Here is a 21,331-nt window from a genome sequence, read left to right on the forward strand (position 1 = left end):
TGGGTGTCAAGATGTTTCTTTTTTTCTTTCACTGCATGACTCAAACAGAGCATGTCAGGTAAGCTCTGTTTGCGTGCATGCAGGAGCAATAGCGTGGTTTTAAAATAAATGGAAACTTGCAAGTGTAACACTGTGCTTTTGTTTTGTTTTATAACCTGCTTACTGTGCCACTGAATACCAAGTATTTCTGGCCCTCTTCTATCTTTCTAATTTACACTAGTGTTTTTACACACTGCCTTCTAGTTGTAGGGCAAAATACAAATGCAAGAAGTTATATTAATTCCATTTCCAGAATACATGCGTGAGGGGTATCAATTTCAGGAATTAAAAGCCTCAAGTACCTAGCTCCTCACTACCTCAACAGAAAACCCAAAGGCAGCTAAAGGACTGGCCCAATAACATCTGATTGCCGAAAAAGTTCCACTGTCAGCTGTAGTTTCTATCAAAATGGCCATTTTACCCCAGGCTGTTCTAAAGCAACCCTCCCTTCCTTTACCCTTCCCCATACTTTAATTTTATCATGGAGGCAAAACCAAAAAAACCAAGACACTGGCAATGAATTAGCAGCCTATGAGTAGCTGGTTGGTTAGCTTTTGCCACTAATCTAGGGGTCCAATCACTTTACATGAAACTAATTTTTAACAAGTTACACAGTGTTTCTGAACAAAGTGCATACCTACACTTACGGGTTCAAAAAGCAGTGCAACCTATGAGTGAGGTGACATTTTCCTTTTCAAAAAGTTAATTTAAGAAACTTAGCAATTCCTTATATCTCTGGAAAATAAATATGGCTGATTAATTTACCCTCCCTGAGACCCTTAATAAAAGGACTATTAAAAACTTTAGAAGGAATGTCTTTGCAATATCCCACCAATATTAAAATGTGGATTTAAAATTCATAGTCAAATCTCTATGTATTATATATTCTGATGCTTACAGAAAGCATCTGATTTCCTTTGGTTCATTAATAAATACTTGAAAAATGTATTTAAGAAGATAAGCATAGCTTGCATCCCAGACACAAGTATTATTTTAAAAAGAGGGCAACATTGTCCATGCATTTTAGAGTAGGACCACAGCAACAAATGGCACTGCTGTAAAACCTTTGCCTTTTGAGAACAGAATTTAAATTGTGGTATCACAGTGACTACAGAATAGTTTTAATGTAAATGTGAAAGGAACCTTTCCTGTTGGCTACTCAAATCAAGCTGTTAATTTTTTTTAATCTTGTTGCCTCCAGACTGAAGTCACTCCTATTCTGAAGCAAACCATGTTTTTCCACACCTGTGGTGCTTGCTCCCTTACAAATCAGCTGCTCTTTTATGATTCCCTAAAGTATGATCAAATAAGGAAGGTGACCATCATATTCCCATGTCTGAAATGACTCTGAAGTCTACGAACTTTGGATGTGAATGGTAAGAGTTAAATAGGAGTGAGACTCTAAATCCAAACAGAGCAAAACACTTTAAACATGTGGGGGTGGGATCTTTAGTGATCTTTGTTTTGTGTGTTTTTGCAATACAGTGAAATATGAGTGAAAAATAAAATTTAAAAACAGAGTTTACTCAAGTTATCTTTATGTCAAGAAGTCAAGGAAGAAAAGACCACAGGCTCTCATAAAGTATGAGGTTTCCCTGCAACTCTGGCTACTAGCACTTCAAATGTTGACGACTTGAGCTTCTTCCCACAGCAGAAAATTGAGAAATGTCTGGACTGAATGTGTGGTTCATAACCATTTTTCATCAGTAAAATAAACAAGGGTAGATTTTTAAGAGAGAAGAAAAATGCTCACAATTCAATTGGTAGGGTAAGGGAAAGGAGGGGACATGAGGCAAACACACTTCAATTCTAAAACCACCACTGCAGTGTCACGTGCAAAGTGGAAATGGGGATTTGCTTCTTGTATAGATCAAAAACATAGTTTAGACAGTTTTAATCCTAAAACTAAGAGAAAATTTATAGATTTACCCCAGACATGAATAAAGGTCTGGAAAATGGATGGAATTCGAGTTATAGAATACCATATTTTCATGACTGCTTATGTAAGAACAGCAATGTTAACACGTAACCATAAATTTACATGAATACTTGGCATTCTGGAGCTAGCTTAGTTAATTCTGAATGATAAAGCCTCCCAACTAACCACCTGTGATTTGTCAGTTATTCCATCGCAAATGCAGGCTATATGGAGCAGTCTTTGTGATCACATTGTTTAAAAATATATATTTTCATATTGTCCAGTATTCTTTAGACAGATGAGAGAGTCAAGTTCCCACGTGGGTTGGAACACACTTCAGGTAAGACTGATTTTAATTTAATTTCAGCTCTTTCATAGAAGGGACTGTCCCAGATCTGTAACTGTTCAATGTTGTATTCACTTCACAGTGTATCAAGCACCAGCGTTGCCATGGATTGGTTTCAAATAACCCTTTATATATAATTTTATATTTATATATATAGTTATATCAAAACTGATAGTACATAGTATAACTGGAAGAAAGAACTAAACTTAGAAGGATATGCTGAAAAGATGGAGTCTGTGAACACAATAAATAAAAGTTCCCTCACCCAACCCCCCTCCAACAAAACAAAACAAAACAAAAAAACAGTTGTAATGTACATGGAAAATTGTGCACAGCAGTTTTTTTTTTTTTTTTTATAAAAAGTAGATTCAGAAGCACATCCAATTATAAATGATTGTTAGGAAAAATCATATAAAACAATGGAATACATAAAAGTGTCAAGAGTAATCGTCAGGGTGCGAAATTCGTTGGTGGCCAAATGCCCATGGCAAGCAGAAATTATCCTGGCAGCATCACTAACAGGTCGATGTCCATAGAAGATTCTCCAGGGGTGTAAGCAGCATGGGCAGGTGGAGGATTTGAATTTCATACCCTGATTCATAGTTTTCACAATTCCATGTGCAATTTCAGAAAGATTCATCATTTACTGCTGACATGTCGCCCTTTGGAGTGGAGGAGCGGGAAGAGCCCTTGTCTGTGCTCTCTGACCCCGAGCTGCTCTGGTTCTGCTGTTCTGACCCTGCACTGGAGGTCACTGTCGATGAGGATGTGGAGGAAGAGCGAGTCTTTTCCTTAAAGTCTGTGATAATGACGGTGACGTTGCCCACAGTTACTGCCAACTGCTGTGCAGTGCTCCTGTCCACGTTTTTCAGTCGAGGCCTAAACGCACAGAGGAACAGCAGATTAAATAAGCTAAGGACTGAAAATGACTTCTGAAAGACATTAATACCCAGAGATTTCATGACACTGTGGCAGTGAATCTAAACTGTCACCACATACGCCACCACAAAATCTCTGGAACCTTACAAATAACAGAAAACACCTTCAGTAAGCAAAGCCTTGGACCACCTCAAAATCATCATCAATTGATCTGTCTCCTGTTTTGACCACAGTGATATGAAAGTAAAGTGCACGCACACACGGGCACATGCGTGTTCATATCTATATATATGAGGTTAACAGTCTCATACACAATTCTTTATCCCACCCCTTCTTAGCCTATGAACCCACAGGTACCAAACCATCTGAGTTTTTGATTATGACTAAGTAAATCAGAGCAGCACTTTAGTATTTTATTCTAGTTTCAAATACCTTGAGGTGTGATTCGATTCACTGGTCTTTGTTGTAGCATTTGCAGACTGTATACTGTTTGCTTCACTAGGAGGATCTTTCAGAATATCGGACTTTGGTCTAAGGGGAGGAGGGGGAAGTACCAAAAGAGGCATTTAAAGATACCTTTGATTCACCTGCAAAATAATATACTGTGCTGAGTTACCTAGGAACTTACTTTGTTTTCTTGTTGGCATTTTTCTTGGTAACACTGGGACTAATTTCCTTATCTTTCTCAGGTTTCTCTTTGTCTTGCTTCTCCACCTTCTCCTTCTTCTCTTTCTTTGGAGGTGGAGGGGTGGCATACTGTTGTGCCACTTGTTGTGCCACCAGCTGAGAGTTGATTCGAGGTTTCCTAAAACATTCAAGGAAAGACATCCTTGTTTTATAAGTATTTCTTACAGGTTTTTTGTGTCTCTTAATTTCTTAGATATTTTACTACTTTGTATCTGGCACCTCAAAACTCAGTTATGTGGTGCTATTTCTATATTATTATTTCTATGTAGATGGATGAGTCCATAAAACTTTTCCTCTTTCAAACTCACTTTCTGTATATCTGCCCGTTAATGACATATACACGTGCTCACGCAAACAGTAACAATGCCTTTCAGCCAATTAAAAAAAAAAAGGGGGGGGGCACTTTCTAAGAGTGTTGAGGAAACTACTTCTTTTGAGCTGTCAGGATTACACTGACTGACAGCTTTCAAATACTCCTGCTGCAGAGTGGGTTACTCTCACTTTATTATATGGATGCTGGTAATCCCTCGAAAAGAGAGGAAAATCACAAGTGTGATAGTCACTCCTCAATCTAATTATTCCAACTTGATCTGCTCCTCTGCAGCTGTGACTGGCTTGGAGGACACACAGAGTAATAAAAAGTTTGTACCAGCTCCCAAAGGGATGAAGACTGAAAGTCACTATAAAGAACCTTAGACAAGAAACACATTCATTGTGTTATCAACCATTGTGTGCCCGCCAATCTCCAACTGACAGTGGCTCTTAACACTATTGTTTTATAAATTTTAAGTGGTGCTAAAACACTTCTTACAATGTATGATCATTCAGACCTGAATGAGAAAGGAAAGCCTATCTGTTGTTTCTATACAGTATTAATTTTGAAAAACAGTCCTATCTACATTGACATGTACAGCATAATAAACTCTCCAAATACAAGGTGGGGAAACAAACACCCAAATGAATCCATTCATGAGGTGAAACTGACTGGCTGCCACAATGTAATGATCCCCTTTAGGCAAGCCCTAGAATTCCCTTTCCTTTTCCCAGGATGGAGGACTGTACAAAATAAAAAACAAACCTGGAAAAAACAAAACAAAAACAAAGCTTCCTCCTTAGATCTGGCACTTTTGGGCAAGAAGACAGAGAGTTGTCAGAGACAAGATACGCTGACCTTCCTAAATTAAGCATGGTTACTGGATTATTGGAGCACCTCTTGGGAGCAAGAGTGCTATGGCCGAGAAGGCAGTCAGATGCGGGCTGGGGGAGGGGGGGGCGGGAGGATGCTTATTCCACAACCACATCAAGGTAAGCCTGAGTGAGGAAGGCACTAGATTTATTCTGAGTGTTTCATTACTGGTTTGCTGGTACTGTGGCTTTGCCAGAGAACATACCAACAAACGTGCAATCTCAGAGCAAGTTTCCCATTGGCCTCCATCAACACAGGCCTTGGTCACAGGGTGCCACACCAGGAACACCAGTCAGGTACACCTCAGGCTGGATCACTAATGGTCTCACTTGTCACTGAGCAAGGGATTCAAACACAAATGTGAAGTATCCCTAGAGAGAAAGGGAGAAATGTACTTACTCTGAACCTGGCCCTCAAACATATGCAGGACCCCACATGAAAAGTAACTTTGTGGTTTTATAGTTTCTAACAAAGACAGCAGTAGCCATTCTAACACATTCTACTCCTTCAAAGAGAAGTATTGGGTTGGTCAAAAAGTCCATTACATTTTTCCCACATGACAGCTCTAGTAGTACTGAGTTGCCTTTTAACTTCATTTGAAACAATTTTATTAGATTGTATTGCAACAACTGCCATGTCAGTGTGCATTTAAAAAAAACTTTATCGAAATTGGTGAATTTCTGTGCAGCCTTTTTAATATTGAAGATGGAAGAAGACACGTACATTTTTGGTATTATGCTTTATTATTTCAAGAAAGGTCAAAATCCAACTGAATACAAAAAAGAAAGATTTGTGCAGTATATGGAGAAGGTGCTATGACTGTGCCAAAGGTGGTTTGCAAAGTTTCTTTGTACTACTGATATTTTGGCCAAATAATTCTTTCCTGTGAGGCTGTCTTATGCACTGGATGTTTAGCAGCACCCCTGGCCTGTATCCACTGGAAGCCAATAGCAGGAAATAGCTGACATACTTAAAATGTCCAAATCAATGAAGTTATTGGTGAAAATGTGTCTTATTTTATAGAAAAAAGTCACAGACTTTTTGGCCAACCCAATATAACTTAATTGCCACTAGGAACATTTCACAAGCACTTGCTGGGGGACCTAACAGATGAGCTGTCTACAGGGATTATCAGTTTAAATCAAATTAGAGTGCCATATACTAACCAAGATGCAGCCAGCGTTAACACCATGAATCGACCATTAAAACTTTACAAAAAACTCACACCTTCATGGAGAATTTCAATGAAACCAGATGTGTACTTTCCTCCAAGGGAGCCCAACACATAAAGAAGACAGATGGGCACCAGTCTAAGAGTATCTTCAACGGAGACAATCACAGGCACTTGGAGCCTGCCCTAGGGAACTCCCAGCCTAATCAAAGGCTCATCCAATCAGCTAAGAGGAACTTGCCTCACTCTAGGACATACATTCTATGATGTCACTTACCCTGTTACACTGTAATTGATGATCAACTAATTGTATACTCCTCAATGGCAAGACTGCCTCTTAATCATCTTTGTCAGTAAAACCATCTATTGGATAAATAAAAAGCAAACGAACATTGCAGAGAAAGACAAAGTAGGAATAGGATTGAGAAGAGGGGCCCAAGCTTTAGCGATCAGGAGTAGTGGCCAGCTTTTAGAAGAAGAGGCCACATAGGATCAGGGCTGCAAAAATGAAGGAAGTGAAGACTGCCAGAGGAAATAGGAGGTCTTCTTTGAGAATTGTAGTGTTGAGGTAAAAGACAGTCCTGGCTACTACTGGAAAGGATTGAGGGGATTTCTATATAGGAAAGGGAGACAAATTGTGTTGTGCACTGAAAGAGGGAGAAAGATCAAAGACTGACAAGAAATAAGGGTTAACGCATGGGACAAAGGAGAGAAAGAACAAACTCAACAAAGTCCTGGGTAAGGAATGGGGAGACTTTTTTCCTGAGACAGGAGAGGGATGCTAGGTAAAAGGTGGGTTGTAGGCAGAATATGGAAATGAGAGATCAGAGAAGAGATCCAGAATGGATTATTCCCTCACAAGGCCAGTTTGCCAAGGCTACAGGCACACTGCAGACACCAGGTGAGTTGCCCATCTGCATGTTTCTGCTACTGGCATTCTCTAACACTTCAGCAAATATACCCTCAGAATTCTTCAGCACATGCATCACAATCCAGTATCTGTAGCACAATATCTACATGTACAAAAGGTAAAACGAGCTACAATTCTTAATATAGAGCATGTGTGCACAACCAGATGCCATATTCTTATGTGCATCTAAGAAAATGATTTTGATTAGAATGGTTAGGTGTCTTCTCCTGTAATGGTCCACCAAAGCAAAATTTCACAAATGAAAAGAACCCAAGGTTATTTTGGAATCTGATTGTTATGAAGAAATATGGGGGGTTTGCTAAATCCACCTGTGTTGTCAAAATCATTGCCGTGTTCTAAATGTCATTCATATATACATACATAATACGTATCTATCTCCATCCTAAGTAACAACCTAACTCAGCCTTTCTTCATAAAAAATCCTCAACAACAGATGAGCACTTACTACTTTAATTAATACATCTGGTTTTTCAAGTTAATTCCCCCAGGGTCAGGGAATGTGGATGAGGGAGGAAAATATACCTAATTAATTTTGAAAAGGCACACAGTATTTCTGAACAAAGAACATGCCAACACTTACTGGTTCAAAAACCAGTGCAAACCTCTTGGAAGGGGCAGGTAAAGAAAACCAGAAAGGCCACCAGGGTGACCTCTCGTAAGACCTCTTGTTCTTGTAAAAGTGCAACTGTATCCAAACTGTTCTGGCAGCTCTTGACGTCTGTATCCTCCCCTTTTTTCTAAGCTAATATATTCTGACTGTGTGACAGAATAGAAATGGCCAATCTCCAGTAATAGAGCTACACACATTTCACTCCTGTGGAGTGAGACCTACCACTTCTAGACCAGACGTGACAAACTGCACCTATAGTTGGAGAGGCAGAGCCGGTTCACAGGTGGCACAGGACAGGCACACCATATCCTCTAGAGGAGGAATTTTTATCACCATTTTAAAAATTAAGAAGACTGAGAAGCAGAAAGATTAGGAAACTTATTTAGGTGGTTGATATGGGATTTTTAACCCAGATCCATCTGGACTCTCCATGGGCTTCTCTTACGAAGACAGCAAGGAGCCCAGACTTGTTTTTATGTGTATTTGTGTATATGGGGGGTGAGGTGGGGGTGGGAGTAAGTAAGAGCGATATGGCTCGAGCACAGGGTATTAGGGATGTCCCAGGTCCCACTTTTGCTAGGCACAACCTGAGAGTCCTATTACCCTCATTAGTTTCTCCACCTTTACTTTGGCAAAAAAAGGACTACTGGGGTATATTAAAGGAAGAAGAAAGGGCAGGGGGAGGTGACAAGAATGTTTTCCACTGCCTTTGGAACACTGTCTGTAAGGAATGAACCTGTATCATGATATTTAACACAGCTTATCAGTGAGAAATACTTTCTTCCTACCAATTTACATTGCTCAATGAAGTTTTCTAAGTGTCATACAATGAACTGTAAGTAGCACATGTAATAGGCAGAACTATCAGCATGTTGTACAAAGTTTTTTTTTTATATGGAGCTGAGTCAGGAGTCTCCAAAATTACCTTAGTTTCCCAACTAACAAACCTTAAATAAGCAATTAACAGCCTTCACAATACAGTGGAAAACATTAGATGACAGCACATGGTTTATGGCTTTTGGTGTCTAAGCCTCCAGTGACCACCGCCACCATCACCACCAAAAAACAAACAAAAATGGCTGTTAGACCAGAAATGCTATATAGTAAATACGGGGTCTTTATGAGTAAGTATGCACCAAAGAAGTTTTCTGTTTCTTCTTCAAGACTTATATTTTTTATAACAAAGTAAACAAGCAGAACAGAAACAGACTCAGATACAGAGACCAATTTGATGGTTGCCAGCTGGGAGAGGTTGGGGGATGGAGTGAAAAAAGTGAAGGGTCTAAGAAGCACAAATTGGCAGTTACAAAAAAACTCATGGGGATTTAAAGTATAGCACAGGGAATATAGTCAATAATACTGTAATAATTATGTATGGTGCAAGGTGGGTACTAGGCTTCTGGAGTGATCACTTCCTAAGACATATAAAATGTCTAGTCACTATGTTGTACACCCTACAGTAATATAATGTTGTATGTCAACTATAATTGAAAAATAAAAAAGGCTATTTTTATGGAAAAAATTGCCTTCTTAAAATTATTTTATAGATCTAGTGTTAGTTCAGTAGTGTTTACAAATGTAAATCTGCTGTGAAATTGCAGTAATAGACTACATCAGGAAGACACGTTTGTTTATTTGCATTTAAACAGCTAATATTTCAGAAAATGTCTATTCCATAAAAAAAGTAAAATCTTTATATAGGGAGACTGTAATTAAAAAATTTTTTTCCCAGAGTTTGAGCATACATGAATGAATGAACACAAGGGAGATCACAAAACAAGGGATATCTTCTGGGATTTTGATATGTGTACTTGTGCCACTTTGGGGAAGCATGGGCAAATCATATTTTTTAAAAGAGACATTTCTCCCATATTCCCTTTTCCTTTTTCACTTGTGCACTCAGGGGAACCTGAGATCTTATCACTGGTTTTCTCCTGTGCTTCTCTGTCCCCGAGCTACCACAACAGCAACAAGGCAAAAACGTGCCCTCGTGTTCAGGCAACAAAGAGCTGGAGACAACTATGACAAACTGTATCTTTTCCTTGATTATGTCCAGCTCTTCTTAAATGATCATTTGTGTGTTTTGCCCACTTACAGAATTCCATCTGGTATTTCATTTTTCAATTAAAATACCCCAAAGGTCCTGAAATCTGACAACTTATCTGTCAAAAGAAGGGAGAGGCGGTACTTGACAACTTATAAAATGTCTTCAAGTCAGCTTGCATTGCCCTTGAGTTCTTTGGACATTGCCTTTGCAACCTCCTAACCCCTTCCTTACCTTGGCAATCTGTTAGTTGAAGAATTAGCAACTACAAGGTTTTAAGAACTCTGCAAATGTGTTTTCCACTCAGTTTACTCTGCCAGGAGCCCAGGGTTCTTTTAGCCAAGGATCACATTATGGTACTGTAACCACCAGGACCCATGTTCCTGTCCCTACACTCAAAAGGTCATTCTGTGTATGTGCACTAGGCTGGCTTAGATTTTATCCCACCCAAAGATAACTGAATTTTTCTACCACTGATGCTCCAAAACACATATACCAGCTTTGAACAAAGCAAAGTACTCTGTGTATTGCCATTATTCAATAACACCTGCCAACTTAACATCTTTAAAATAAAATGGGAATAACAGTAAATCCAACCTTAGGGAACTGGATAGGCCAAGTTTAAAAATGCTTTATAAACTGCACAACTTTTTTTCTTTGCAAAAGTCCCTGTTAAAGCCACAATGAAGTGAATAAATCTGATCTTTGTCTCAACTAGTCTGCGTACAGTAATGTATTCCAAGTTGTAAACAATCAAACTGCAAGTATATCTGTGGAATATATCCATTAAAAAAAAAAAAAGCCAGCTGATTTTTTTTGGGTAAGATTTTATTTGTTTTTAGGTGGGGGAGGAGAGAAAGAGAGGGAGAGAAACAATGTGTGGTTGTCTCTCGAGCGCCCCCTACTGGGAACCTGGCCTGCAACCAAGGCATGTGCCCTTGCCTGGGAATAGAACTGGAGATCCTTTGGTTCACAGGCCTGCATTCAATCCACTGAGCCACACCAGTTAGAGTTGAATACACCCATTTTTAAATTAGTCAGTGCTTACCTTTATCTCTAAGGCAATGTAAGTGTTAAGTATCAGAATTTGCCTACCCAACCATGCCGACTACAAATGACTCCTGGCTTTGATGACTAATTCAGAAAAGGGGCCTACAAGATGAGGCCTACAGGACAACTTGTTTTCAGTTCATTTTACCTACCACTCTCAATTCATTCTATTTTTTAAAATACAAACAATAACTTAAGAGAATGCTGTGAGCAAAACAAAGAAGTTAAGAGTTCTAACTCCAACATTAATAAACATAAGACCTTATGCTAGACGGGTATGAGACCACTGGGATGATCATTTAGTAAGTTATGTAATGTCTGATCACTGGGGTATACACCTGAAACTAATATAATATTGTCTGTCAACTCGAATTGAAAAATAAAAAAATGACTTAAAAAATAAATCGCATACAAAAATAACCATGACACCTTAAAATGTAATATAAGACTTAAAAAAAAAATACCTAGAAATGTATAGAACACATTTAAAGTAAACAGGCTATTTTTAGGGCTCTTTCCCCTCCACCTGTACTTTTTGTTAAGTGACTAATGCACCACTTTATCCTCAGCCATTCTAAAAGGTAGACAGCCACTAAAAAAGAGAGGGTTAACAACCAGACCAAAGAGAATCAGAACCCCCAGACTACTGTTAGTCTGATATTCTTTCAGCTACGCCATACTAGGCTGAGAACTTTTTAATAAAAGGGTTTTAATACCTTAGAATTTTCTGTATCTTTTTCATATTTAATGGGATATTACTAAGAATCACCAATCCAATGTATCCCAGTCCAATGAAGAGTAAGTAACAGATGTAAGTTACTTACAATGAAGAGTAAGTAAGTAGTAGATCATTTGGTTTACAAGTAAATTCCCAGGGAGTTTCCAGTTAAGTCTTTTCTTTGACATTATTTTAAAGGACCGACAGTCTTAAGAGAAATCTGCTCAGCTATGGGAAGATGAAATCACACAATAGTTCCAACCTAATTCTTCCCTGATGCAGGAACATAAGACTTTACACTAGTTGTTAGTCCCTGATATAGGCTTATGCCAGCACTTCTCAGACCTAGCTGGCTTTGCTCTTGAAAGATTAGTACTCATGGCCGGAGCTGCTCTTGCCACAGGGTCTCGCCATGCCACACCACGGTAATAAGCAGCCTATGTGACTTTGTGACCATCTGTGAAGACAACCATAATCATACGATAGATAATTTAAAAAGTCAGCTGTCACATAACTTTGCCAGGATCAGACCTTGCACAGCATTAATATCCCTTTGCTCCCTAAACAGCATCTCTTCTTGCTATTCTTTTCTCTCCTAAACAGTTCTTTCCTTCTCATGTAAACACCTGTCTTCATGAAATTTCTCAAATGCTTTGGCTCATTTTCGAGAATGAGCCACTGGGTGACCTGAAGGGATCTTAAGTTTGCACTCTAGGTTACTCCTTCCTACCAGTACATATCCCTGCCACAGGAGAACCACTATGCTCTCTATCAGAAAAGCAGCATTTTCCCTCAACTCTGACTCCAACTGTCCAATTAAAAAAAACAAAAGCAAAAACAAAAACACAAACCACAACCAAGCCACCCCCTTTCTCCTACATATCTTTCCTCCTGTAATCTTCTCAAGTGGTAGGGAGGGTATGGACTTTGAGTTAGAACAGCCTTTGGACTTTTATCCAGGCCCTGTTACTACACTCATGTAAATTACTTGAAATGGGAACGGAGCCACACCTAATTTAACAAGGTTGAAGTCAACATTAAATTAGGTAAAATTCACTTAGCTCTTATTAGTATATGTACATAGAATGTGTAGATGTTCAACAAAATAATTTTCCTTAAAAATAATATATATGCTTCAAAGCACTTTTCCAGGTGTGGGTGCATTTACCACCCTTTCTCAGCTACTGGGAGGTAAATGAAAAGATTTTTAAGTACAAGAGGTTGGTAAATCTTCCTCCAGGAAATGGTTTGAGAGACAGAAATCCTTTACATTAGCTACCTAAAGTTAATTATGTTGTACAGCAGCAATAGTAGCACTAAAGATCCTTATGGATATAACTGCCAATTTTTCTGCATATTTCAAATAGAATTTTGATTTTGCAGATATTTCTTTTCAAAGAGGATGCCTTTAGGAGGCCACCAGACTTTAACTGTACAATAAACGTGGCACTATACACACACTCACCAGATACAACTGGCTCCAACAGAACATATTGTTCTTAATTTAATAAATAGCACAATCTGAAATGTTCTACTCTAGATTCAACATGATCATTTCTGAATACTCAAATATCTCTTATGCCCTGAAATCACACTTAGTTAACATATAATTGAGCACCACTAAGTATAGGCACTATAACTTTTCCACAACTCAGGAACATATATTCATTACTTAATGTAATGTTCCTTTTACTTAAAAGGAACTACAAGTGGTTTTGATTTTTGAAAACAAATCATCTATTTTATAAGCTAATCTGGCAGCAACAGACAGATATCTTAGTCCAATGGTTCTCAGGGTATGGTCCAGAGACTCCTAAGAGTGCTCAACACCTTTTCAGGAGGGGTCTAGTGGGCCACAACTACTTCCATAATCATTTTATTTTTCATAATAATTCTAAGACATTACTAGCATTTTATTTTCCAAAGACTACATGACATCACTGCTCTGACAACTAATAAAATAATGTTTGTATATTCTTGTGTTTTAAACATTTCTCAGTTTTGATTTCTGGTATGGGATATATCTACAGATACAATCGACATAAGCAAAAGTTCCTTGGGGTCTATAATAATTTTTAAAAAGTGTATGGGATACTTTGACCAAAAAGCTTGAGAACCACTACCCTAGGATCATGCCAAATATTTAACTGTCGAAGTTTATTTCCTCACAGGAAGAGAATTTCTTTAGAAGGCTTAAATTTGTTCTCAGCAAAACTTCTAAAAGGAAATGTGAAAAGCAGCCTCACCTTCAACTGCAGGTTAAGAAAACATTCTGGAAAACAAAACAAAACAAAACAAAACAAAACATTTTAAACTTACTAAACAGTAGAGTAACTTTCAAGAAGCAGGCTTAAGGTATTCCAACCAGATTGTACACTTGCTTCCTTCCATTTATTGTGGTCATTCAAAACGGCCCATAATAAATGTGCCCTTTAGATCTCCCACAGCTTTTCTCCAAAAGCAAGCCCACTGAAAAAGAACATACAACCTGTGGACCAAATCCTCAGCAAACAGAAGACCTACGGTGAGGATTTGGTCTGAGCAGTGTTGTATTTTAGGGTCACTGTCTATCACTCCTACATCTTTCATTGTCCTTTTCCTTTCTAGTCCAGGAACTAAACACCTTCCTCCACAATGTCCTATTTGGTCATTTTTCATCTTCCCTCCAGTTATCTTACATGATACTACTGAAGCCACTGGTCCAAAAGAGAAAGTTTAACTGCTTATTTCTCTGCTTGAAACCTTTCCCACCCACCTACAGCTTACAGAAGTAAATCTTACCTCTAGCATGATCTAATAGGGCTCTTCACGATTTAGTCCCACCATTCCTCACCAGACCACCTTTCCTCCACTCACCACCCCAGGTTGCTTCTGAGTTCTAGCTCAAGCCACACCAAGACTTTATCTTTCAAGTGATACTTTACCACTTGCTTATTGCTGATCCCTAAGCTTCTGAAATGTCCTTCCCTGGTAATTCACCTGCAGAGCCCACACCCACTTTAACACCTAGCTCAAATGCCACCGATTTCCCAATTTCACTTGCCAAGTAACAGTTTGTGGCCAGATCTGCAGGGTTCCCCATACTTAATGTTCTATATTATAATTTCACCTTGTTTATCTGTTTCTCCTTACTAGATTATGAACATCTCTGAGGCAGTACTGATCTTTAAATTTTATGCTATACTCCCCCAACGTGCTTCAAAATAATTGCTTGTTTCCTGACAGTAGCTCACTTAATGCTGGCTGCAAGAATGTATGTCCTCTGTATAAGGTGGTGCAGACAGCAGATGCTGCATCAGCATGTAACATCACATTCCATTACAATGCTGTATGTACTTAACAGTCTCTCTGGGCCTCAGAAGTGAGGGACTTTGTATAACTCATCTTTTATTCTACCATTCCCTAGCAAAAATGCTAGAACATAAGAGGGTCTCAATGACTGTATCCACCCCAGAGAAAGAAGAGCTCCCAGTTTAAAAGAGGGGAAAAAGAAAAAAAATTCACAGGTAATAGAGAGCTTCCTGTAAGGAGGCACTGTGTTGAATGTACTACTTTCTCTTAACTTTTCAAGGTTACTGAAGGAGCCAAAGCCTAAAGGTCCAACAGTAAAAAAGAAAGCTCAAGCAAGAGGAGTTTAACACAAGCCTATGCTCTTTGGACTAATCCACACTGCCCACCCAATGAATCTTAAAAAGAAGGGAAATGAACTGAAGCCAATGAAAGCAAGGAAAACAGAAGCTGTAGCAAATGAGGACTAAAAACAGGTCTCTGAATCTGTCAATCAAGGTGCTTCTTTTCTGTTCCTTCGCAAGGTTATGCACATACCTACTACTCCCCCAACTCTGCTCCTACCTCAAATATTCCAACTACTGTAACACATCCCACCTACACTCACAACCATACATGTATGAAAAAAGCTGGCTTTGACCTTCTGTTCCACCTTCTGCCTTTATTTTTAACTATCTAGGGCAAAATTCTTCAGAAGTCTAAGTTCTTCAGAAATGCTCTTGGTCTTTTTTGTTTCCTCATCAAAGTCAAAAAAAAAAAAAGAAGATCTATGGGTAGGAACAACTGACTTCTCAAAGCTTACTTCACTCTAGAAAAACCACTTTGTTACAAGAGTAAAGTACTGTGGCATCAAGTGGGAGTCTCAAACCATCAGCAAGCTCTCCAATTATAAAGATTTACCTAAATCCTGAGCTTACACGAAGGGATATTTGGATAAACGGGGATGGTGGTATAGGACATACATGCAAACATCTGCCATCATTCCAATACCAGCAGTTTTCAAACAGGTATCCCACTCAAATAAGTATCTGCCTTTGGTATCAAACTAAGCCAATTTGCATGCCTTGTAGTACATGTGCAACAAGGTAAGGATCCTATTAACGTTCCATGAATGACTTTGAAATGTCTTTGAAAAGGATTTTTTCCTCTTAAACTAAATTGCTACAAGTTTACTTTCTTCAGAGATTTGCTGAAAGTTTGACTCACTAACTTGCAAAGACAAAACAGATTTCTTTAATGCTTTTTTACAATTCTGAAAATAAATTTTAACATTTCATTTTTAACTACAATAATTTCAGAGTTGCAAACATAGTACAGAGTTCTTGTACACTTCCTCACCCAATTTCTAATGTTAACATCTCATATAACTATAGTATAATTATCAAAAGCAGAAAATTAACACTGGTTTGGTTTATAACACTATTAACTGAACACTTTTTTTTTTTTAATTCTCACCAGTTTCCCCATGAATGTCCTTTCTGTTTCAGCATTGTGTCTAGGCTCTAGATGTTACATTTTTACATTCTGTCCTCAATTTTGTCTCCTGTCTACAACAGTTCCTCAGTCTGTCTTTAACAGCCTTGACACTTTCTGAAAAATTCCTCACTAGAGGACATGCTTAGAGAGTGTAAGGGAGTTCGGGGAGTGAGATAGATATACAGACAGAGACAGAGACACACACATTCATCTGTTGACTCTCGTCAGTGCCCTGACTGGGAATCAAATTCACAACCTTTCCACTCACGGGACAATACTCCAACCAACTAAACCAACCTAGCCACACTGATCAGGGCATATCTGATGCTTTCTTATGGTCAGAATGAGGTTATACATTTTAACAACAACACAGCAAACATGCATGTCATCTTGGGTATTTTTCACAAACCACATTATCACAAGGTTAAGTACCGTGGCATCAAGTGGGATATAATTATCAAAGGGTTCATGATGGTTCTATATCTTATTACTGGTGATGTTAACCACGTTCACTTGGCTATGGTGGTGTCTGTCAGGTTTCTTCACTTTCAAGTTACTATTCTTTAAATAAGCATCTTAGAAGAGAGATGTTGAGACTACATGTATAACTATGCTGTTTCCCCCCTCAAAGTTCCATTCAGTAACTTGAGCATCCAAATGTGGACTCTACAAAAACTACTGTTTTTTGTTTTGTTTTGGCCTAATGGTGATTTTCTAGTTCCTCCTTTCCCCCTGCATTTTTTAATTAAAAATTTTTGTGTACGTAAGAGCTGTCTCTGCTCTCTCATTTATTTACTCATAGTTATTTATATCTGTATAAATTGATGAATATTATTTTATTCTGAGGTAACATCCAGTGCTACTGTAATGGGGTAGGTCAGACCTGAGAATGCTGGAGAATGGGGGAAGACAACAGTCCAGAGGAACCCCAGCCTGGCACAAGAGGCTGCTTCCTTTCCGGCCAGGAGAAGGCAGAGGGGAGAGCTGCCCAGGCAGCAGACTGAAGCAGCCTCCCTTCTCTAAAGGGAGGAACCGCTGGAGCAGAAAGTTTCCTCCAGGTGAACTGTAAACAAAAGCAACTCCCTCTTGCTAAACATGGTGGCTGGAAGAAGGGTAAAGGCAAATATGGCCGACACTGGCCCTCACTGGTTGAAAAGCTGGACATTACCCCTGGCTTCCAAAGCACATGGAACTCTGGGAGAGAATTTTAAACAGAAGGCGGGCAAGGGCTCACTCTGTTGGCTCCTTGGACTCTTGTTTTGTTCTGCAGGAACAGGAGCATGGACAGGAGCGGTTGTGAGACCAAGAGATGCTGGGCCCACCTGGGGCTTATGCTCCCAAGCCCCCCAAAACCTATTTCCTTCCACACAAATCTTTGTGGTATGTGTACATAGGTAACAAGTGGCTGGACCCCATGCTGCCCAATTACATTACCATTATTTATTTTGTTGCTTATGTTGCTCCACTGAAGCTGCTAACAGGAACTCTTCCTTTAGGTTGAGATCTTTTAAAAGGCCCCCATCCTTTTTTTAACCCTTAGAATTGAGAAGTTTTTAGGAACAAATAATGTTCTTTAGACTATTTTATATTCCTAAGCACTGTACTAAAGAAAACCATTACAGACCAGCTACAGAAGGAATAAAGTAGTCTTTTACTTGTCAGTTGTGCAAAGTGATTCCTTATTACCTCAATTAGCTTTAAATTCCAGACAGCATAAACATTAACAAAAGCTGGGTGGTGTCTAAGAAAATGGGAGCTCTGGATCTCACAATGAGTACATTTTTTTCAGAATGTATTCACTAACCTAATGCTTCAAGAGAAAACTGCTGTTCTAAAGACATACTTGATCCTTATAAACACTTTGCAGCCAGAGGTAAAAATGCCAGGAGGACTAGTCATAGATGTCAGATGTAAGGTAAGTGTATACCTCAAAACATAAGATATATTTTTCTGGTATTCTTAGGAAAGGGAAAAGATTGCCAACTCTGGAACAATCTGGAGAAATTTTGCCCAGGAAAAAGGGTACAGGAGCCAAAGCATGTTCCAAAGAAGATCATTAAGTATCCCTCAGTGGAGGAAAGAAAGAAACTGTTTGCTTCTGACTTTAGCCCTCTCCACAGCTCTAAAAGAACTAAAAACTAGTAGTACCTCTAAAATCACTCCCTGCTTGCTTACAGCTGCAGCCTCTCCCCCATCCACACAAACAAATGAACAAACAGGGCTAGAAAGAGTAACAAGTGAGTGTTGAGTTTTGCTGACTTGGCAAATTTTTGTATAGGATAAATTTTAATGAGGTACAATTTAGAGAAAACAAAATGCACAGTTGAAGAGTACAGTTTACATTTTGACACATGTATATAGCTCTGTAATCACAATATCCAATCAAGGTTCCTTTGTGTCCCTATTCCCAGCTCCTGAGGGCCACCAATTTGTTTTGTCACTATGGATTAAATTAGACTTTTCTAGGAGTTCCACATAAATGTAATTATATAGCATATAAACTTCGTTAGTGTATGACTATGTTCACTGAGCAAAATATTTCTGAGATTCATCTGTGTTGCTGTGTGTTTTATTTACCTACTCTCCCACTGATGGACATTTCAGCTGTTTCCCGTTTTCAGCTATCGTGAATAAAGCTGCTTTGAACATTCATGTAAAAGTCTTTGTGTGGATAAGTTTTCATTTCTCTTGGCTAAAATACCTATGGCAAGTGCATATTTAACTTTAAAAGAAACTGCCAAACTCTTTTTCAAAGTGTCTGTACCATCTTTTCCTCCAGACAAGTATGGGCATTCCAACTGTTCCATATCCCCAACAACTCTTGGTAGTGTCAGTGTTTTTATTTTGAGCCATTCCAGTGGGTGTATAGCAAAAGTAGAATCTCAATGTGGTTATTTTAACTTAAAATTCTCCAATGAATAATGATGTTGAGCCAACTGTTTGCTGATATCTTTTAAAATATTTGTGAAGAGTATCAAGCTGGCCTATATGGTAATTTTGAAAATTGGATGATGGGCAGGGAGATTGTTATCTCTACTACTGTGTTTAAATTGTGCCTGTATCAAAAAGTTAAATAAACCAGAAGTCTCCTGGGCTGCATACCCAGATACTGTCTCAATGTCTTATCTGAGGTACAAGGACTCAGGAAGAAGAGAATAAAAGTAAAAAGACAATTACTTGTCTGATCTAGGCACAATAATGAAATAAGGCTTTTTAGACTCTGAACTAAACAGCTTTTAAAAAACCTACTATCAACTAACTTTTAAAAATTACCTAACCCAAATGAGCAAGGTTTTAAAAAGTCAGTAGAGAGGTGACTAACTGGAAAGGATAGCTGGAGGGCTATGCAGCATTTCAGATGAAAGAATGAAAATCTGAAGAGGTTCAGCAAATTCTAATAACTGAGATCAGACTGTTGGTTTATAGAGGATAGCAATATTACGTTGACAATCTACTTGCTATTATTTCTTTATCTGAATGTAACTGGCTGTGTGAAGGGTGACCGGTGTTAAGAAAGCAAAATTTTAGCCCTAGTTCTTATCAATTTGCAGAATAACTTATAACAAAGAACCAGTCTTCAGCTTCAGTTGTCCCAACTGTTAAAAGTGAGAGAATACCTATCCTACATATCTCTCATTGTGGTTGAGGCTAAAATGTTGGAACTAGCCAAATAAACACTGGGGGTGGGGCGGGACGCAAAGTCTGGAAGATTTATTTTTGGTTTTCACATTCATGCATATACATATTCATAAAGTAAACACAAGGTTTAAAAACCTTCGATTTAGTAAAACCAAAAGAATATTTTTCCACATTTTATACCAATGTACGTCTCAGAGGGTTGATGGATGGATACTAAATACTTTAACAAGAAAAAAATGATACGTATTAATTGCCATCCTCCTACATTTATTGAACGCCACTGATGACTCATGAGTGAATTTCCCAAAAAGGTAAATCTGCCCAATGCCAGATAGTTTTTAAAAATGGTATTCCATATTCTTTATATTACTGAACACTACATGGAAAAAAGTTTAGCTTTCCAATTACTGTAGGCTGCTATTCCAGTGAGATTCCCTGGAGAAGCATGCAGAGCTGCACCAGCCCTCTCTAGCCATGCCATCGGCTTTATGTTATGGATCAATGATACTGTCCTATAGTCAAGTCATTTCTGTTACCCTAAGACCTGTCCATTGTTCCTGCTGTTCACATAAGAGCCATCCACTCCCACACTCAGTCCTCATTCTGGGAGACTGAAATGCACTTGTTGAAATATAACTGTTTCAAAAGCAGATTACAATACATCCAATTTCTGACCACCAATTCGACATCTCCTCCAAGTGTCTTTAAAAAAAAAATTTGTTCTTGTAATTGAGTTATTACTGTATTAAATCCATCAATCATAAAAAATGCATTTAGAACTTCCTCCTATACTTAACTGTTCTTAATGAATAAGCTACAGCCATTTTATCTCAATACGTATGCACATTCCAAACTTAAATTTGTAAAGAAAACGTCAAGAAGACACAAACACATCAATAATTGTAGTCATTCTGTAAGTATGAAGTATTATCTCATGGGAATGACAATACAGTTATTCAAGACCAAAAACCTCCTCTTCAGACAGCAGCTAGGAAATATATTTTTGATTGACAGGGATATGGGTGTCTGTCAGTCTAACCATTAAGGTTTTAATCATGTTTCCTACCCAACAAATGACCGCTCTACTCCTGAATCAGCAAATTCTTAATTTTTACAAAAGCACAAACCTCCAAGTAATATTACCATTTTAATTTATTTGTTATGTATAATAACAGAATTAGTTTCGTTCAACCTCTTCAGCTGCTGAAGACATGATGAACTCCTTGATTAGGTTTTGGCCAAACTGAACAAATTATCACAGAGTTCAGAAAAATATAAACATGTTTAAAATAGAAAAGTGATAAGGAGAGCAAGTGGTTTAACAGTGGGGGAGGCAGAGCATAGAGCAA

General features: G+C 38.4%; 1 protein-coding gene across 1 annotated transcript in view; it reads right to left on the reverse strand.

Moving 5' to 3' along the window:
* Positions 1-2,742: 2,742 nt before the first annotated feature.
* RYBP (RING1 and YY1 binding protein) overlaps positions 2,743-21,331 on the reverse strand; it is a 77,957-nt gene continuing 59,368 nt past the window's right edge. The window contains exons 3-5 of the mRNA XM_054595343.1: positions 3,811-3,987; positions 3,615-3,713; positions 2,743-3,182 (exon numbers count right to left, since the gene is read on the reverse strand). Coding sequence (XP_054451318.1) covers positions 2,930-3,182; positions 3,615-3,713; positions 3,811-3,987 — 529 coding nt within the window. The 3' untranslated portion in view covers positions 2,743-2,929. The remainder of the gene's footprint in view (positions 3,183-3,614; positions 3,714-3,810; positions 3,988-21,331) is intronic.

Source organism: Pteronotus mesoamericanus, unplaced genomic scaffold, assembly GCF_021234165.1.
Source record: "Pteronotus mesoamericanus isolate MK-2021 breed Mesoamerican mustached bat unplaced genomic scaffold, CSHL_Meso_final scaffold_54, whole genome shotgun sequence".
Taxonomy (NCBI): domain Eukaryota; kingdom Metazoa; phylum Chordata; class Mammalia; order Chiroptera; family Mormoopidae; genus Pteronotus; species Pteronotus mesoamericanus.